A 20,403-nucleotide genomic window follows, 5' to 3' on the forward strand; every position below is an offset into this window, starting at 1 on the left:
AGTCTTTGATAAAGAGGCACAAACAGGCAGTTTTTTCGGTGCCTAGAGAGGCTTGTCTCTCTCTCTCCCCCCCCCTTCTTCCCCCCTTCGCGGAAGATTTGGGGCTCCAGCGCTGATCTGCGTCCCAGACTTCTGGCTGCGGGGCAGGTGTGGCTTTTGTCAGCCTCGCCCAGCTCACCTGCAGAGCCGCTTCTCACACCCCAGCCTGCACTCACCTGAGGCAGAGCAGCAGCCCCTTGAGCGCCGCCTCCTCGGCTGCAGGTTGCCAGGGGGTGGCGCCTTTGCCCGCTCCACTGGGGTGGGAGGGCGAATGGGAGGAACCGCAGTCAAGCTCCTAGGAAGGGCCCCACCCACCACGGGGCCCGCGCCAGCAGGGGCAGGCGGAAGGGCGCTGCCTGCGGCGAGGCTCGAGGGAAACGGCGCCACCGCCCCACGCCGGGCGCGCTCTGAGCCTCCGGCGCCCAGGCGAGCGGGACTCAGGTGCGGCGGAGGCGGCGCCTCGCTCCCTCCCCCCTCCCGGCGCGCCGGGGCAGGGCGGCCCCGCGGTGGGCGGGGGAGGGAAGCGGCGCCCGGAGTTGCCTGGCCCGGGCGAGGAGCAGCGCAAACAACTCAGGTCCGCGCAAGGAGCCGCACGGAGCGTCTATTGCTGCCGCTGCACCTCGCCCCGCCCGCCGCCGGAGCGGAAAGTAGCCGCCTCCCGCGCCGCCGCCCTCCCGCTCCCCGCCGCCGCCTGGACCCTGCTCCTCCGCGGCCACCCGGAGATGGCCCCCGCCGCAGCCCGCCAGCGGGGCTCCCTCTGCAGAGCAGCCTCCCGGCACCTCCTCTTCGGCCTCCTGGTGAGTGCGCCCGGCGCTGGCCACGAGCGCCCTGCGGGCTGGTCCCCGGGCGAGGCTCTGGGGCCGGACGGGGGGACTGGGCTGGAGGAGTTGGAGCTTGTCCAGGATCAACTTCGGCGGGCTGTAGAAGTTCGGAAGAAAGTGGTTCGGGAAATGAGGCGTTTCCCCCTGGTGCCCCTGCTGATTAGCGCCTGGGTTGCACTAAAGAAAGTGGAATTTTGCTTTAGTGGTAGCGTCTAAATTGAGAGAGAACCATCCCCCCTCCTCCTGTTTGACACTTGCCTGAATTCATTCCAACCTTTCTGGGTCGTAGTTGTCAGTGAAGGCTTTGAAGTTTGTTCCTGGCTTTCCCTTTCCCTTCCCCTTTCTCTCTCTCTCCTTAGGGCTTAGCCTTTATCCCTTTTAATGTAAGTGTCTGAAGGCACCATTCCATGCACATCAGGTTGTACGGTGGAAAGTAATGTGCCTATCTGGTATACGGTCCTCAAGTAGGTGACCTTCAGAAAGGAAAGACTGTAAATGAGTTAGAAAAATGAAATTGACTTTGGTACTTTGACACTTACATTTATTGATCTGGCCAGTCCATTTGTCCAAAATAGTGCTTGGATTTTTTTTGTTTTTGTTTTTCTTGATTAGGGCCATCAGGCCAGACATACTCGTTAGAGCTTTGAAAGATTGTCATTAAACAGATACTTATTATTCAACACATCAGCTATGAAAAGGAAAGAGTCTTTGTCTATATGTTGTATTTATAAAAGTCAAATTGAAATTATTCACATGAGGACAAATCTTGTTTGCTTTGCTCACGCAAGTAGATGCTCTATTTACTTCAAAGGATCTATATGCATTGAAGGTTGAATAATTTTTGGCCCATTTAAATGCAGGGTAACAAATCTATTTATATTCATATACAGGCAGTCCCCGACTTACATCAGATCCCTACTTACAAACGGGGTGAGGCAACCCCGCACTAGCTGCTTCCCCCCAGCAGACCAGGGAGACATGAAGCTAGCGCCCCCCCCCCCCCCAGCAGACCAGGGAGACGCAGAGTGGCTTTTTTCAGCAGACACTTCAGCTTGAGAATAAAGGACTGAGGGAAGTGAGGTGTGGGAGAATAAAACTGAGCTCTGGAGAAATGTTTGGCTAGAGTTTCCCCTACAATATGTACCAGTTCCAACTTACATACAAATTCAACTTAAGAACAAACCTACAGTCCCTATCTTGTACGTAACCCGGGGACTGCCTGTATAATTATCAGCCCTGACCAGTTCTGTTTGCCCTGAGGAAAACAACTCTTTTTCAACGGTTGAGTAAAGTAACATTGTTTGGTCACACTTACCCCCATTATCATAATCCTAGTAAAGAATAGATGAGTAGATTGTGCCTTCATAAATACATTTTCAATACTGTTGCCAGGCTAAACTGATTATTTTGCTACATTATACACTAATGGAAAATTTTCATGAAAACTTACTAGCCCAAACAGGATGCATTTAATTACCCTTTGCTATAATCGTAATCAATGGCATTTTTGTCTCCATGCTGATCATACTTTACTCACCAGTCCAATTACAAAAAGAAATGTTCCATGTTCTCTCTTGCAGCCTCCTTCTCCAACAAACAAAAGCAAAACTCAACACACAAATGCAAGTGTAGGCATTTGCCATATGTATGCTCAGAGTATACTGTACATTTCTGTGTTTACTGACAGGTGTATTCTTATCTTGTCTCTGTGTATATTCTTTCCATAAATCTTCCTCTTAGAATCATATTAAACTTGTTGGTTGATGCTTTGAAATTAGGCTTTTTTAGGCCAGCAGAATCAATGCATGACTATATTGTAAATGATATTTTTAAAGCAATATTTTTAGGAGAATGGAGAGTTTTGTAAGCATTAATTACTATTACAGATAGATAAAATATGGGCTGAGAAACGAATAATGATTTCAGTTACATGGTTCACGTGAGGATTTTAAACCCAATTTGAATAGGAAAAGGAGTTGTCTGTGATGTATCTTAAATGCTGTGGTTATCCAAAGTGTTACAAATTAAATTAGTTGGAAATTGTTGCCAATCATGACTCTAAAAGATTGCTTGCTTTTTAAAAAATTCAAAATGAGTGAACTAATTTTCCCAGCAAAAGCAACTCATTTCACTTTGCCGTTTTTTCAATATCTTGAACAAATACGTAAAAGGTGTCTCATCTATTGTTGAATGTAAAGTTTGTCACTTTTTTCCTGTAAGTTGTTCATAGAAAAAAAAATCTAGATTCCTTCCATGAACACACTTATTGATTTTTTTTTTTTTATATTCCACAGTTAGTGGTCCTAACTTTAAATTGTAATTAAATTAAATAAAACTTTGGATAGATATAAGAACGGCCATACTGGGTCAGACCAAAGGTCCATCTAGCCCAGTAGCCTGTCTGCCAACAGTGGCCATCACCAGGTGCCCCATAGAGGGTGGACCAAAGACAATGATCAAGCGATTTGTCTCCTCCCAGCCTCTGACAAATAGAGGCCAGGGACGCCATTTATCCCCTGGCTAATAGCCTTTTATGGACCGAACCTCCATGAAATTATCTAGCTTCTCTTTAAACTCTGTTATAGTCCTAGCCTTCACCGCCTCCTCTGGCAAGGAGTGCCACAGGTTGACTACATGCTGTGTAAAGAAGAACTTTCTTTTATTAGTTTTAAACCTGTTACCCATTAATTTCATTTGGTGTCCTTTAGTTCTTCTATTACACATGATCTGAGCTCAGGCTGAGAGCTTGGAACCACTCTGTGCCTTCACTTTGTTTTATAAAATGTGATTATTTACCAGCTGCAGATGGCTGTTTTGAAGTTGGAAGCTCCAATTCTGTAATGGGATATACATGAGTAGATACACCTCTGCCTATATTGATGGATTCAATTAAAGGATTTTGGTGATTAGTTTGCTAGTAAAGTACATTTGTAGGTGCATATATTATAATTCGTACACATCAATGACAATAAAATATTCTTTAAATATTATAAATCAATGCAGCCTTGTGGAAATAAATGTCATGAAATTGCTGAATCTTAATTCTGAATACACTTCATCCATAGAGCCCAAAGTGTTCTTTAAAGGAAGATAAGTTGTTTGTTTTAATTTTCCCACTTCAATGTACGGTAAAATGGGAGGCCAAGTTTAATTGTGACCCTGTTGAAGTCAATAGAAGTTCTGCCATTGGCAAGGACATTTAATCTCTTTGTGATTGAAGTGCTGGGCCCACTGATGTGAGATTTTTGACAAGAGAGTCAAGATTAGAACCTGCATCTTCTGTGTTCTAACCCTGGATATTACAACTCAGAGCTTTCCTGTCCTATGTAATAAATAATACGTTCTAGATTCTCCCCCAACCCCCACTGGGTTGTTTAAAATAAAGAACTCCCTATGTCTCAGTACTGATGTAACTTGAAATTAGTCACCAAAATATGTAATACATATTTCATCTTTTCATGTTTGGTGTTCTTTAACATGACAAAAAAGCTAATTACGATATACTTTTTAGGCCATGATTTCAAACAGTGTTTAACGAATTCTTTCACAGCAAGGGTGTCTATTCTTTTTGTTTTCAGGTTTTGAATTCATTTTGTGAAGGTTGCAAGGAAGTCACTTTTAATGTTCCTTCTAAATTAGAGGCTGGGACATTAGTTGGAAAAGGTAAGAAGTTTCAAGATGTCCTTCAAAACTATACAGCATCGTTTTGCCATTTCTGTACCTGCTTTTACAATGAAAGGGATATACTGATTTCTTTTTCAGTACAATTTATTGCAGCTGGGACAACACTCAGTTAGTTAAATTCAGTTGTATATTAGATTTACCTTTTATTGAAGCATTTACTGTGTTTTGTTATACAATTCAATGTTGCTTACTACCAGAGTATGCATTTTGATTTTTTTGTTACAACAGAATAGCAGATTTTGTTTTGTTTTATATTCAAGGCAGTAGTTTAGGCCAGTGTGTTCAAGCTTGGGGGGGTGGGGAACCGCTAAATATGTGGTCTAAACACCAGAAGTGTGTTGAATGTTCATAAATCCCATAGAAAAGATACATATTTTTTTTTTTTTAGTAATTACCTTGGATTGTTTTTATTTTTTTTCTTTTAAAAAAACAGATTGTTTTCCTTGTGTCACCGATATGTCAGCAGTGAAATAAAATATGGTCAAATACTCAGCTGTGGCTATGAAGTATTTAGTACAGTATTCAAGAAAGAAGTTCCCCAGTCCTGGGGTTGTTCTGTACTGGGCTGAGCAATTCAAGTTTGAGGCATTTGATGGGGATTAGCAATGCCCAGACAACACCCACTTTTTCCAGATCTTTTTTTCTATGGCAGCATTTAGGAAGGGTGTGATGTAGGAGCTGCTACAGAGGCTTTGTGCCAACTGAGGATCCTCCTACACAATGGGAGCTGAATCTGAGGCTGTCTTATATCAGTACTGGCACAGTTTTGGAACGTGATTCAGAATAGGGGCCATAGTCTCAACTGCCTCTGTTCCTTCAGTAGATTTTTATCCCACCACAGTGTTTATCTTTATTAATCAAAGCTACCTTTAAAAAGAAGGGGAATAAAAAGAACATGATGGAAATGTTCACCTTAATGTCAGGTTTTATAATGAAAACATATGCAGCTGATCATTGTATATTATTTTCATAGAATACTAGGACCTCGAGGTCATCAAGTCCAGTCCCCTGCACTCACGGCAGGACCAAGTACTATCTAGATCTGTGTTGTCCAGCCATTTCTGAAGCATTAGCCACTATATTGGCTACTGTCTAGCAAACTAGCCACACTCAACTGCTGTTCTTTCGCATTTTATTGGGAGACGATGCTGGTTTAGTGGTAATACAACTAGTGATACATAGCGCAATGGTAAAACAAGCAAGGATTTCCCCCACAATTGCAAAATTCTATGTGATTTTAAAATCCTGCGGCATGTAAGAGTACACAGAGCTATTCAGTAGTAGGAGTAATGCCGATGTACCTCAGATATAGAATTCATTCTCAAGCACTCGCTTTTGGAAAAGCAGTTGAAGGAAAATTCTGTGGTGTCTTGCTTGGTGATATAAACTGATTTTGTGCAGACAAAAAAGGAGTGAGATTTGTTGAAATAGTGTATCATAATGTTAGTTTGACTATTCAACAGTAAGCTTGTTCTAAAGAAAATGAAGGAACACTGTCAAATTACCCCCTCATTGGTTATACTTAAGAACCATGGAGATGGAATCTGTTTGAGTGCTTTTGTCTTCCATAATCTGCACATTGGCAAAATCCTGGTTCCATTGAAGTGTGTGGGGAATCTTGCCAGTCACTTAATGAAGACAGAATTTCATCCACTGAGTTATAGCAATATTATATATGTAAATGGGCGATGGCACTGTATTAAGAAAGATAAACACTTTGAAGGGGGTCAAAAATACACAAGTATTATTGTATGAATTTGGGAAACATTAGTCACCAAAATGAAAGCTATTCTCTCTCTCTCTCTCTCCTTTCCAGCAATATGTGTGTAAAATACTCACTATGGTTAACTATTCTTTAGCAGATGGCCTAATATGCTTAACAAATGGATGGATGTGTAATATGAATGTAAACTTTGTCCAAAAGCTGGGCTTTAAATTTATTCTTTTACTCTTAAGTAAAAGTAGCCTGATATTTAAAGGTGCTAAACATGTTGACTTGAAATAAGTTCACTTTTTTATATAAGTGCATAAACATAAGACAGACTTAAAACATATCTGTTTGAAAACATTTGTTTTGTTGTGACTTGAGAGAGTAATTGCAAATTTTTCTTACAGTAAATCTGAAAGAGTGCCTTAAGTCTGCAGAACATATTAGTTCAAGTGATCCGAACTTTAGAATACTAGAAGATGGTTCTGTGTTTACAACAAATACAACTTCTTTGTCTTCTGAGGAAAAGACTTTTACTATCTTACTCAAGGATGTTCAAGGGCATGAAGAAAAGACTATAGATGTCAATTTGCTAGGTCATCAAGAAAAGGTAGGCTCATAATTATTAGATATTCTACTTCTTGCTTTTTGTTTTAAACTGCCTGTTTACAGTTCATTGTGTAAAATTTGTTTATAATTCTTAAAATGATTGCTCTATACAAAAGCGTACTTTTTATATAGCAATACCTAATAAGTGCATGCATTTAAATTTTAAAACTCCTTGAGTGGCAAAGGCTGGAAATTATGACCTTCACCACAGGATTAAGCAATTAAAAACCTATAGAGCACTGTGTATTTGTATGAGGTACTAAAATCATATGTTGCTTAGGGCTGAAGAATTCTCAAGACAACAGAATTAAGTGGAATCATGAAGAAGATGATTTAAAAGAACAAAAAGTGGTCCATAAGATTTGGAGGGAATCCTGGAGTACCTGAAAAGGGGGAAAATGAAGGGAAACAAGAATATAAACCTTATGAATTTATGGGTTGATCTTTACTTAATTATCTCCTTTGGCCTTCTAAATCCAGACACATAAGACAAGACATGCTAGAGATACAGTCCTCAGGAGAACCAAAAGAAGGTGGGCTCCTATCCCATCCTCTATGATGGAGAATGCTCTTGGACCTTTTCCAATGCAAATTCAACAGGTACATTTTATACATCAGTTGTTTTTATAATGTAAGTTGCACTATTTTGAATTGATCAGATAAAAAGGTAGGTCACTGCTTTTGGATTCAGATGATATCTTTGCAAAAAAGTGAAGAAAACCAACTCAATCATGCTTTTAGAAAAGCAACTGTGAATCCCGTAATTGCTCTTCAGGAAAATAAAAACCTCAAAATTAATTCACCCCCTTTGTGTATGTGCATTAATACAATCTTGACAAATATCACATAGGAGGTCTGAGGCAGAGTTAACATTAAAACACAGCTCCTAAATCCCAGGCCTATATCTCAAAACTTCGTCCCGTTCATTGTCTATTCTGAGGTCCTGTAGCACAATTAATGTGATCATGTCACAGAAAACTGTACCATACATATACATAAAAGGGCCAAATTAAGGGTGCAAAGTCACTCAGCCTGGAAAGGGGAGGGAATGATACTTGCATATCTAGCAAAGTAAGTGTGAGAGAGTGCCCATCCCTTAATGAGTGCAACTTAAAATTATTAATATCATCCCTGACTAGCACATCTTTACTTACGCCAAAGAGGTGAGATGCTTCTGTTGTGTGTTAAGTTTTGTCTGGAGCACTAGCTCCCTACCTACTGTGTAAGAGACAGAATGGAGCCTGAAGCATGCTCACTGCAGACACCATGGAGATCTGTGGGGCTGGAACATGCTTTTTGCATTTCTGGAGACTTTTAGAAACATTCTAAAAAGCTCTACTTACCATGTGCAAATACCACTCTTCAGAGGCATAGAATGGGGTGAGGTACAAAAGCCAGTCAGATGAGGACCAAAAAAAAAAAAGGCATCTTCCTGACTCCAGTGCATTCCTCTTGCCAAATATTAAATCCCTGCTCCAAAGAAGGAAGGTGCTAGATTTCTTAAAACTGTCAGAAGGACTAACAGTGACAAAAGAACTTCCCCTGCAAAAATACCCCCTAAACCCATATCTAGTCTAGGGATGTTAAAAAGAGTGTTTGTGTAAACATGTAACCACTCACATTTTTAGTGTTTGCATATTTCCATGCAGGTGAGCAGGCGGCAGCCAGTGCTTGCATGGAGTTGGCTTTTAGCTGGCTTCTTACAAGCACGGGCTCCCACCTTTTTTCCTTCCCTCCTCCAGCAGTCTCTGATAGAGAGGCAGCAGTGCAGGGGGCAGCTGGCTTCCCACCTGTACCGGGTCTTGCCTGGCCCACCCCATGTTGCTGCCTCTGTGGACACTGGCTTCTGCCTTTTGAAACAGAGGTAGCAAGGGGGTATGTGTGCGTGCGTGTGCACATAACCATTAGGATTAACAGATGAACCAGCCTTAGCAGTTAGCATGTAATCCTTTACACAATTAACATCCCTAATCCAGTCATAAATGACTGAGCCAGTTTTGCCTAAAAATGATGAAAAGTCACCTTGAGATGTTGCCAATGTTAACTAGAATGATTGAGTGGTTGAAAATAGGGTTTTTAATTAAAATTGTTAGGCAAACTTAGCTGTACCTGGCATCACTGTCTCTGTGATGCTATGCCTAAGTAATTTTTTAATAAACTAGGGGGTGATGCCACCTGCTTGCTGCTCTTGTTAACCCACCTGTGTCGGGGGTTGGCAGGCCTGGGTTTTCCCTGGCTTCCTGGGAGGGCCCACAGCTGTGCCATTCCTGGCCTCTTGGCTGGTTCTCCTCTGCAAGGCTCTTGCCCCTTGAGGAGGTTTGGGGCTGAGCTAGGGGGCAGCGGAGGTGGCAGCAGCAGCTCCTTGCTATGCTCTGGGGCCCCGATGCTCCAGGTCACCGCGGGAAACTGCTGCCTCTGCCTGGCCCGTGCTCAGGCCGCCGCCTGCCTGGCACTCCAGCCTTGAACAACGTGCCGCACCGTCTCTCCGCCCCCCCATCCACCTCCCCCAGCAGGATTACAGTTGTGGAGTTGGACGAGAAGAAAACCCTGAGGCTCCAAACCAGATTTGGCTTGTGGAAAAGAGCATGTGCTGCTGTGAGGAGGAGAGCTCCATGATCTACCCTCTTCCTTCCAGCCCTACACCCACCCATCCTCCTGAACCTCTCCTCTCTCCACATCCCCCTGGTCTCCATTCCTATACCCCCCTCACCTCTACCATCCCCCTTTACTACACCTTCCATCCCCACATACACCCTATCCCCCTCCCTCCCTCCCTACATATGTCCTGCTTCCTCTCATGAAGGGGCAACCTAACTAGCAAGGAAACGGCACCAACAGTTTGGCAGCTGCTACGAATGCTGCTGGGCTGCCCCTTTGTGATGCTTTGGGAGATGGTGGTGGGGGAAGTTAGCCCCTGACTCAACCTGCCTGAAGTCTGTTGGGGGAAGGGGGGGTGGGATAGCATCTGGGGGAAGGGGTTAACTGCCAGCCTGTGTGGTGTGGAGCCAGGAGGTGGAGCAATACTTGGGTGCCAAGGGGAGGGGATTACCTGCCGGCCTGTGAGGTGCAGCGCTGGGAGGGGGTCGGTGTAGGGGGGTTCTCCCCCATACACCTGGAGGTGGCATTACTCTTCAGGTGGAGTTGAGGGAGCCCGTCACACCCTATGCATTGTGGGGTTGGGTTGGGAGTCCTTTTCTCTGTAGGAAGTGGAGTGCCAGCCCCCCCACCCCCACCCTTTGCCCACCAGTGACCCATATCCAAGGGCATTCAGTGGGACACAAGCACCTTTGCCGGCTTCCAGCTGCTCTAGTCTGTGGGGCGTCTCTGCCTGGGGCCCGATCCTGCAGTGCCACCCTGGCTTACTGAGAGGGAAGTGGAGGCCTCACCTGCCTTTGTTCTTCTCAAGCGGCTCCTGAGTATGACCCAAGACGTCCAGGACTGAGCGGAGTCAGGCTGCCCTGCTTCCCAGCTGCCCTCCCCATCCCAACCCTGTTGCTGCCCGTGCTGCTGCATGCCCCCCACAGCCCTGCTTCGGGAACAAAGTATGCAGGCCACGCGGCCTCTCCCCAGAGTACTGGGGAGGAGGGAAGCCACATGACATGGGAGCTACACAGCTTGTGGCTCCTGTCCCCTGATGCCCAAGGCCTTGCTGTGGCAGGCCTGGCTCTCTCCCCCCAGCTGCTGGGGGAGTCAGGCTGATCCAAAGCTGCAGGAAGCCCAGCCAACTATGGGGGAGGCCACATGTCTCATGGCTCCCACTAAGCACTGGGGCTGGTGGAGGCCATGTAGCTGAGGGTGGAAGGAGGGGATGCAGAGTGATGCATGATGTCACTGTCATCCTGCAGGAAACGTTTTTTAAATAGTGCTACTCACGTCTTCACTCCCCTTTGTACTTTTCTTCAAGCTGGATTTCCTTCCGCTGATATTTGTAAAGGATTAGCGACCTTTCTCACAAGTGCATTTAATACAAAGGTAGTTAAGAATGGCACTGAGCAGATCACTTCCTTATTCTTTATAAGAGTTTGAGTTGCTGTAGTACTTGGGGAAAATAAGAATTGGATTTTATGCATCCTTTCCGAAGCATGTCTGTGTTTTCTATTCCGTATTTATATTGAGAACACCGTTTAATAATTGTGTTTTGTCTTCGTTTAACAAACTCTAGGTCCAATCTGACACAGCTCAACACTACACCATTTATTACTCTGCAACTGGTCCTGGAATTGATAAAGAGCCAGTGGGTTTGTTTTACGTGGAAAAAGAAACTGGGAATATTTTTGCTACTGGCCCAGTAGACCGTGAAGAGTATCCAATGTTTAAAGTAAGGACCTAGATTGAACACACAATTAAATGCATTAGTATTTTCATTTCTAGTGCTAATACTTCCCTGGTATGTCCTAACAGGAATGAGAGGAAAATGCATCAGTATTCAGACAACTGTCTCAGAACTCTCTCTCTGATATTTATGGGCAGAAATTGGTGGCATGGGTGAAGGAAGACCTAGCTTTATAGCACTTTTCTCTTTTCTGGTGGAAGAATTCAAAAAGTCCATGTAAAATTAAAATCCGACAAAGATAAGACAACTATATTAGTTCTGCAGCATTTGCTTTTTCTGTTCAGTTGTAATGTTTGTTAAATGGGTAAACTGCTCTCTCTGCTGGTTGAAAGGTATAAGGAGCTGGGAGACATGGAGATGCCTGCTCCCTGCTGGTTTCTTAAGAACAATGGAGTGTTTCCCTGCGCAGCAAGAAGCTATTACTTTGGCTATGTCTACACTACAACTTTTTTTCGGAAAAAGGCATGCAAAATATGCTCCATTTTACGTACCTTTTTCCGCTTTTTTTCGTAAAAGACTTTTCCAAAATTTGGCTTGTCTACAGTGGGCCAAATTTCAGAAAAAATCCTTCTTTCAGAAGATCTCTTCTTCCTCATGAAATGAGGAAGACAGGGCTTCTGAAAGCGCATCTGCCCTTCCGCAAAAAAGCGGAAGAGCAAACCCGTTTACAGGACACCTCAGAGTTTTTTCCTCCCGGATCTAGGCATACCCTCTGAGAGGGAAGTAGTGAAAATAAAATTTAAGATACAGATTAAGAATTCCATTGCACATTAGATTTGTTTGTTGATTGCTTCCCTCCTGCTTATTTCCCAGTGAATTGCTTCCTCCATTCTCCTCTTTGGCAGTTGGTTACCCAGGGTAATGTCTTAATTAAAAAGAAAGTTAATGAGAAACACAGGTAGTTATGTCTATGGCAATTGCTGCTTCATTTTTTTTACTCTTCTGCTTAAATGCTTGAGTTGCTGTACTTGGACACTCTTCGTTTATACAATACTGATAATGTAACTTGAAAGCTGGCTCCCCTTGCATATCAGCTCCAGGCTGCCTCGCTCGCCCTCTATCAGAGGCAGCATCATGGGGCTTCGGGGAGGGCTGGCAGATCCGGTGCTTGTGGGGAACTTGCTTAAAGCCAGCACTCCCTCCAGCTCCCCCCACACTTTGCTGCCTCTGACACAGTGGCATCAAGGAGTGTGTGTGTGTATGTGGGGGGGGGGCGGGGAATGCAAGTAGGGAACAAGTTAAACTGACAAACGTAGGCTTATCAGTTAATCATGTAGCTGTCTACATGACATCCCTAATGTCTACATAGTCCCATCCCATAAAGCTGCTGGTACTGCTCGCTCCCTTGAGTGTTTCCTTTTCACTTTTTTGCCAAAAGCTGGACTCTCAATGGACACTTCTCAATATGACACTTGGATACAAGATGGGTTGGTGAGTGACAGAGGGTCAAATATAAGTTCTTCAATGTTTTCAGATTTCAGGATGGAAATCTTTGACAACCATTTGCATTAGTTTGCATAGTTGCATGTGAATGACGCTGGGAAGTAGTTAAATGCATTACTTCTGCCACCTCCAGTCTATATCAGTCATCTGCTCTTGCCTCAGAATGAAGACAGATTTGTTACTTAAATTGCATCTAGCACTTTATCCTGAAGTAAAAGCTATTGGTAACAAAAGGAGAAGAGAACAACAACAAAAACAGTGCACCATTGGTTAGCAAGAACTTATCTTGGTTTTTCTGTGGTCAGCAAGGAAAGATTAGTATATACTAATAGCTGCAAAATATTTATTGCAGGCATAAGCCAAATTTACATCTAGTGAATGTTGTCTGTTTATGAAAAGAGTACATTTGACATGTTGTACTTTTCAGAAATTATTCCATAGACTCTGTTATCCATTGGGCAGAAAAAGAACATTTGTCTGCTCTAGAACAGCTGGCAACTAAGTGGCTTTTTTTTCTCCTTTATAGATAATTTGCTTTGCAACCACTGCAGATGGCTACTCACCAGAGAGACCACTGGTACATACAATCAGAATTGAGGATGATAATGATAATGCACCACAGTTTACACAAGACTGTTTTCAGTTTGTTGTTGAGGAACATTGCAAATCTGGTAAGCATAATTTTATTTTTTAAATATTTTTGATCAGTATCTAAAATATGATCAGCTTCCAAAAGTGACATACCCCAATGATGAATATGTATAGTTCTGATGTTTGATCAGTTTTTCAGTAGAAATAACTACAGGCGGTCCCCGACTTACGCGGATCTGACTTATGTCGGATCCGCACTTACGAATGGGGCTTTCTCGCCCCGGAGGTCGAGGTAGCGGATTACTACCTGCGAGCTCCGGGGGAGAAAGCCCCATTCGTAAGCTGCTCGGGTACCCCTGGTCTGCTGGAGACTGTCTCCAGCAGACCAGGGGCACCGGGCGGGTTCCCGCGCCTCTGAGACTTTGCCAGAGCAAAGCCTCAGAGGCGCGGCACCCCGCTGCCGCTGCGGCTCTGCTCCCCGTGTCCCTGGTCTGCTGGGGGGGGGGGGGGTGCGGCTAGTGTGCCCCCCCCCCCCCCAGCAGACCAGGCTTTTTTTTTTTTGGACCCTGGGGCAGAGCAGCTGGGGCGCTGCCGATTGGTCCTGCAGCGCCAGCTCTGGGCACTACTGGACCAACCCGGCAACACCCCAGCTGCTCTGCCCCAGGTCCTGATTCAGCTGCTGCTGGTCAGTTTCAGCAGTGGCTGAATCAGGACGCCTGGGGCAGAGCAGCTGGGGTGCTGCTGGGTTGGTCCAGTAGCACCGCTCCTCAGTGCTACTGGAGCAACCCAGCAGCACCCCAGCTGCTCTGCCCCAGGCGTCCCCAAGTCAGCCGCTGCTGAAACTGACCAGCACTGACTACAGGAAGCCTGAGGCAGAGTTGCTCTGCCCCAGGCTTCCTGGAATCAGCCGCTGATCAGTTTCAGCAGCAGCTGACTTGGGGACGCTTGGGGTTCTTAAGTTGAATCTGTATGTAAGTCAGAACTGGCGGTCAGTTTCAGCAGCGGCTGAATCTGGACGCCAGTTCCGACTTACATACAGATTCAACTTAAGAACAAACCTACAGTCCCTATCTTGTATGTAACCCGGGGACTGCCTGTAATCGGTATTTTTACACTGAAGGCTACATTTTTGAAGGGCTTCCTTCCAGTTAGTCTATGTAAAATTCACACATACTCCCATTTGCATGCTATATTCACAGCTGTATATGCATACCAGATAATTTGTCCATGGCTAACTTTGTACACTCAAATCAATAATCCTTGGAAATCTTGGCCTTATTGCATGTGGTATAGGAAGGATTTTTAGATAATGCTCCTATAAGTCTTCAAAACTACTAGAAGTTACAGTAGAGCAGAATCTTGAAAAAGTGATTCTGTGCACTCAGTGCAAAAAGTGTATCTAACGTGATACTGATTCACACCATTTGTCCATTTAACTCTCTGTCTAGTCATCCGACTATGGCCAGAGCTGGTTGCTTTAGGGAGAATGAACAGGGGAATAACCAAGACTGCTCATCCAGTCCCAGCCTCTGTATCCCTGGGACACCTGGGCTAACAGACACTGAAGGACCCATCTTCCATGAACTTGTCAAAATCATATGTGAACCCAGTTATACTTTTGGCTTTCACAAAATGCCCTGCCAATAAGTTACACAGGTTGAATGTGCATTGTTTGAACAACGGCAGTCTTCTTAATCTCAATTCATATCAAAACTGTTCCATACCTTGAATTCTTTTTATTGCTTTTTTCTTTCCATTTGTTTTCCAATGATGTATTTTGAGATGAGGCAGCCAAACCTGCAGAAAGTATTCAAGGTGTAAGTCTACCATGGATTTATACAGTGACATATTGTTTTCTGTCTTGTAATCATTCCCTTTCCTAATGGTTTCTAATACTCTCTTTTGATAGTTATTACATATTGAGTTTTTTCGATTTAAGCTGCGCAACTTGAGCTACGTGAATTGTGTAGCATAAGTCAAAATAGCTTAATTTAGCTTTTGGAGCTGTCTACACAGCAGGAAGTCAAAGGAAGAACACTCTTCCTTCAACTTCCCTTACACCTCGTAAAATGAGGGTTACAGGAGTCAGAGTAAGACGTTCTCCAGCTTACTATTATTTCAAAATAATGGCTTGTAGTGTAGATATGCACTGATAGTAACTTATTGCTTAGAACGTAAGAACGGCCATACTGGGTCAGACCAAAGGTCCATCTAGCCCAGTATTTTATCTGCCAACAATGGCCAATGCCAGTTGCCCTAAAGGGAGTGAACATAACAGGTAATCATCACATGATTCTTCTCCTGTCATCCTTTTCCAGACAAACAGAGGCTAAGTACGCCATTCCTACCCATCCTGGCTAATAGCCAATGATGGACCTAATCTCCATGAATTTATCTAGGTCTTTTTCAAACACTGTTAAAGTACTAGCCTTCACAACATCCTCTGGCAACGAGTTCCAATAGTTGACTGTCCGCTGCATGAAGAAAAGCTTCCTTTTGTTTGTTTTAAACCAGCTACCTATTAATTTAATTTAGAAACCCCTAGTTTTTATATTATAGGAACAAGTAAATAACTTCTCCTTATTCACTTTTTCCACACCAGTCATGATTTTGCAGACCTCTATTGTATCCCCCTTTAGCCTCCTATTTTCTAAGATGAAAAGTCCAAGCCTTTTTAATTTCTCTTCCTTTTGATTAGTGGACCATCCAGACTTACACTGTTTTAACCCTTGACAACTACCTGTTAGAATTCCAGCCCAACGTGAAGACAAACAAGCAGCACATTCAGAATGAAATCAGTAGCTGGATAAAGATATACACATACACACAATATTCAGAATCATAGAATCATAAAACAGTGGAAGGATAGTGATAGAGATGCAGCCGTGTTAGTCTGGTGTAGCTGAAACAAAAGACAGAACTATGTAGCACTTTAAAGACTAACAAGATGGTTTATTGGGTGATGAGCTTTCGTGGGCCAGACCCACTTCCTCAGATCAATATGTGGAAAAAAATTGGCACAACCATATATACCGAAGTGATATAATCAAAAAAATGAACGCATGTGAAATTGGAAACTGGAAGGGACCTTGAGTGGTCGTTTAGTCCAGTCCCCTGCCCTCATGGCAGGACCCAGTACTGTCTAGATGATCCCTGGTAGACATTTATCTAACGTGCTCTTAAATATCTCCAGATAGAAATACACAGGTTCCCCCAAATTGTCATGTGTAAAGGAGCAACGTTTGTTTCTATTTTATGTGTACAGACACTTTAAAAATTAATTTCAAACAATGTTTCTTGGAGGATTTTTTGAATTTAAAATTGTTCTGTATATACAGGGACAATAGTTGGACAAGTCACGGCAGAAGACCGAGATGAACCTCATACTCTGCATACTTCCCTGAGGTATCGAATTGTATCACAACAACCATCGTCACCCAAAATATTTTCTATTAATTCTGAATCAGGTATCATAAGCACACTATCAACACAACTGGATAGAGAGGTAACTTTTTTTTAATCTAAAACATAATATTTAGTTTCACTTCATAGTTTTATGAACTGATATATTCAAAGAAGTATGCAACATTTTAATGAGACTAAAAAAGCACAATATATGGTTTCAAATTGTCTATGATGATTTAGAAGCGAGATTCTCCCGTAAGCTTTGGAAAAACACAGAAGAACTTGAATCTGAACTTTTTCTGTTTCCCTGATCCAATATGAGAGTGGATCAGCAAAGCAAAACTGGCAGTCTGAGGCCACATCTCCACTTGCCAGACTATCAATACTTTGGTGATTGGTTAGTGGGTCTTTACTAGACCAGCTAAATCAATTCCTGAAGGATCAAAGGCTGAGGGCATCCCTGTTGGCACTGGTACTTGTTATCGTGAGGAATAAGGAAAGTCAAGAGGAGCATTGACTCCTCTCCTCTCCAGTGTAGACTTGGCCTAACATATCTTGCTAGCGTTGCTTGACTGTGCCATATAGATATTAAGAAATAGCTATGCCCAGGGCAAGTAGATTTTAGCCCAGCATGGCGCCGCAGAGTGGTCTGTGCATGCTCAGTGCGCCAAACTGCATGGCTGGCGAGCGGTGTTCACCACTGCTTGTCAAGCCCTGGCTATGCCTATCAATTTTCTCTGTGTAGACAAAGCCTTGAACAATGTTGAGATTGTGGGTATAGTGAATGAGAAATATTAAGGTTTTGCAATGGAAAAATGAATCTTGATTGTAGAGGACAGATTACTTATTTCCTACAGATGAATTTTAGGACTTTATGAAGCAAAGTTATCCCCTCCAACTCAATAAACCAAATTTAGACCAGCAAATTTAGGGTGTTCGGATCCTTCAGAGCCGCTCTGTCTCAGGTGGTGGTATTTTGTTACTACTGTAGCTACTCAAATTATTGGTATGCATTTTATAACTACTAAAATTATAGTAGTGTTTAAATACTTGATTCCCCTTCCTCTTTCCAGTGATTTTATCGGGATGTGTAAAGTGTGTTGCTCATGCATTGTCAGACCTGCTGACAAGCATGCCTTATCGTACTTACACTGAACAAAGATTCATCACAGGAGCATTTCTGTTCTTTCTATTCAAGATGTAGCATGAGAGGGGGCAGCACAAGATTATGGAACTAAGTTGCAATGAAGGATGCATTTTTGTGTTTCTCCCTCCGTGAGCAGTGGGAGGAGAGGGTGGAAATCTCATTAGCCAAACATGTGAGAGGGGAAATAAAGCAGCAACCCATGGGTGAAGCTCTTCATCATAAGATCCAGAGGAGAGACACCCACATATTATGCTAACTTCTGCCTGCCACCAAACAGTATCAGACTATATAGAACATCTTGCTACTTTTCTCAGCAGACAACACTGTGCATATGATGGAGGAGAAGTGGCTGCCATGTGGATGCGTTTGTGGGCTTTCTTTAAGGGAAGGGAAAATAGTTGTGGACTTAGGACATTATGAAGATCCTTCTATCAGTCAACATGACTCTAGGTTTCCAGTAAAACTTTGAGCTCCATGTATTGTTTAGTCACTGAAAAATATTTTATTCACATTTTCACTTTTTTCTATCCATAAAGCTGGTGGTTTGATTTCTCTTTTCCTAGAAAATATTTGCATGTTTAATGTTATATCTTTAGAAAGGCAGGGAAGGAAATAAAGTATTTAATTCTATGGTAAAAGTAATATGAATGTGAAAGTTTTCTCTAACCTTTTTTTTAATGTTTGTTTTTCAGGGAATAGCCAAACATACGTTGCTAATTGAAGTACGAGATATGGGAGGTCAGCCTTTTGGTTTGTGCAATACAGCAACAGCTGTCATTACCGTTGGAGATATAAATGACAATGCTCCAATTTTTAGCGTTACATCTGTAAGTTTGTTTTGTGTCTGTCACAGTTGTGGGGTTGACTGCACCTCTGTCCAGTGTTCCCTCTAATTTTTTATGTCCATGTGTGAAGTGACTTTTGTTATGTACACCAACCTGTAGGTGATGTGCGGAATGATTTCTGTTATGTGATACATGGACAGTGTGTGGTGAGGGTTAGGGTAAGGGCTTTAAATGGAGCCTTTGGATGTGGGAGGGGACTTTGGATTGGGGCAGGTAGTTGGGGTACGGGAGGGGGTGAGTGCTGCGGCTGAACTCTGGAGTAGGGCTGGGGATGAGGGGTTTAGGTGCAGAAGGGGGTTTCAGACTGGCAGTGGGGTGGGACAGAGGGATTTGAAATACAAGAGGGGGCTGTGGCTTGAAGCAAGGAGTTACTGTACAGGAGAGGATGAGGGCTCTGGGGTGGGCCTAGGGATGTGAGGTTTGGGATACCCGAGGGGGGCTCCAGATTTGGAGAGGGGCATAGGCCTAGGATTTGGAGTTGCAGGAGATGGTACAGGCCATGGACTGCGTTGTGGGCTTTGGGGGGCTCACAGCATGTGGGTTATGGGGTTTTTTGGGGGGGGGGCTTATGGTGGGTCAGGCAGTTGGGGCTTGGGGTGTACCTGAGCAGCTCGTGGGCAGCAGTATTAAGATAGGCTGCCTGGTGCTTGACTGTTCTGGGGCACCACGTTGTGCCCTGGAAGTGGCCAGCAGATCTGGCTTCTGTGAGGATGGGAGGAAGAGGCAGGAGCATGAGGCTCCATGACATGCTGTGTGCACTGTTCTGGCTTGCAAAACCGATCCTCAAGCTTCTATTAGCCAATTGCCAACTTCCATTGTCTAATTGTGGAGCCAGTGGTCTGGGCAGGACAGAATGTGGAGCTCTGTGGCCTCCCTACACCTAGGCCCAAGCAGGTCTAGCTCCAGGAGCAGGGAGGTCCCCCCCCCCCCTCAGGGAAACTGATCCTCAGTGCAAGGCTTAATAGGCAGTTACTGGCCCCAGAGCTTTGAAGGAACTTAGCCTCTGACCCCTTTCTGGACTCTTGAGGTGTTTGGTCTCATACCCTTACCTGTCTTGGAGTGGAATCTTTTCATTTTTCCCTTCTTAGAGCAGAATCTGGTTTAAAAAATACCCCTCCTGGGTCAACTGAGTAGGCCAAGTCAGATTCAGGCACTTGCTTGATGCTCTCTTAAGGTATCCTGTGATCAATGATGTCCATTGACCAACAGCCTTTTTACAAGAAGTATGTTTATTAGACAGTGGAACAAAGCATTAGAAAACTATTCATGCTATTTTTAAAAATAGTTTTATTTACTCTTATCTAATCTAATGCTTCATTACAAGCCAAAGTTACATGGGGTTTCCTCTAGAGTTAGAATAGACCTAATGTTTGTTTGTTTTTTCCCAAGGAGACCAAGGAGCTCTGTGGGATCTAGGTGGGACCCTGTTAGTTTCTCCAAGAGTGACTCTCCCCTGTATCTCTGGTCTCCTCCAAATACCATGTTTCTCACGTATCTCTATTACAGAGGCTAGATGCAAAGTCTCACTGTTCTCTCGGACTGGCTTCTAGTCATCCAGCTAGAGCAGGGTTTCCTAAAGAGTGTTCCGTGACAACACTGATGTGCCGCAAGGCAGTCAGAAGTGTGCCTCGGAGAAAACAGAATTCAAAATGACTGCCCTTGAAGGGACAAGCCTCAGTTTTTTCGTTGGTCACAACTTTTCCCTGCCGGCACGCTGCTTTTTTTTTTTTTTTTGGTTTGGTCAACAGCTTTTCCCTGGGAAATAGCTACCCTTAAAG

General features: G+C 43.8%; 1 protein-coding gene across 2 annotated transcripts in view; it reads left to right on the top strand.

Moving 5' to 3' along the window:
* Window positions 1–358: 358 nt before the first annotated feature.
* LOC102447430 (desmocollin-1) overlaps window positions 359–20,403 on the top strand; it is a 44,149-nt gene continuing 24,104 nt past the window's right edge. For both annotated transcript variants that reach the window (XM_075920789.2, XM_075920790.2), the window contains exons 1-8: window positions 359–836; window positions 4,439–4,523; window positions 6,660–6,862; window positions 7,342–7,461; window positions 11,024–11,179; window positions 13,164–13,308; window positions 16,567–16,733; window positions 18,473–18,607. In XM_075920789.2, coding sequence (XP_075776904.2) covers window positions 762–836; window positions 4,439–4,523; window positions 6,660–6,862; window positions 7,342–7,461; window positions 11,024–11,179; window positions 13,164–13,308; window positions 16,567–16,733; window positions 18,473–18,607 — 1,086 coding nt within the window. In that variant the 5' untranslated portion in view covers window positions 359–761. The remainder of the gene's footprint in view (window positions 837–4,438; window positions 4,524–6,659; window positions 6,863–7,341; window positions 7,462–11,023; window positions 11,180–13,163; window positions 13,309–16,566; window positions 16,734–18,472; window positions 18,608–20,403) is intronic.

The sequence above is a fragment of the Pelodiscus sinensis genome, chromosome 2 (genome assembly GCF_052426305.1).
Source record: "Pelodiscus sinensis isolate ZL-2025 chromosome 2, ASM5242630v1, whole genome shotgun sequence".
Taxonomy (NCBI): domain Eukaryota; kingdom Metazoa; phylum Chordata; order Testudines; family Trionychidae; genus Pelodiscus; species Pelodiscus sinensis.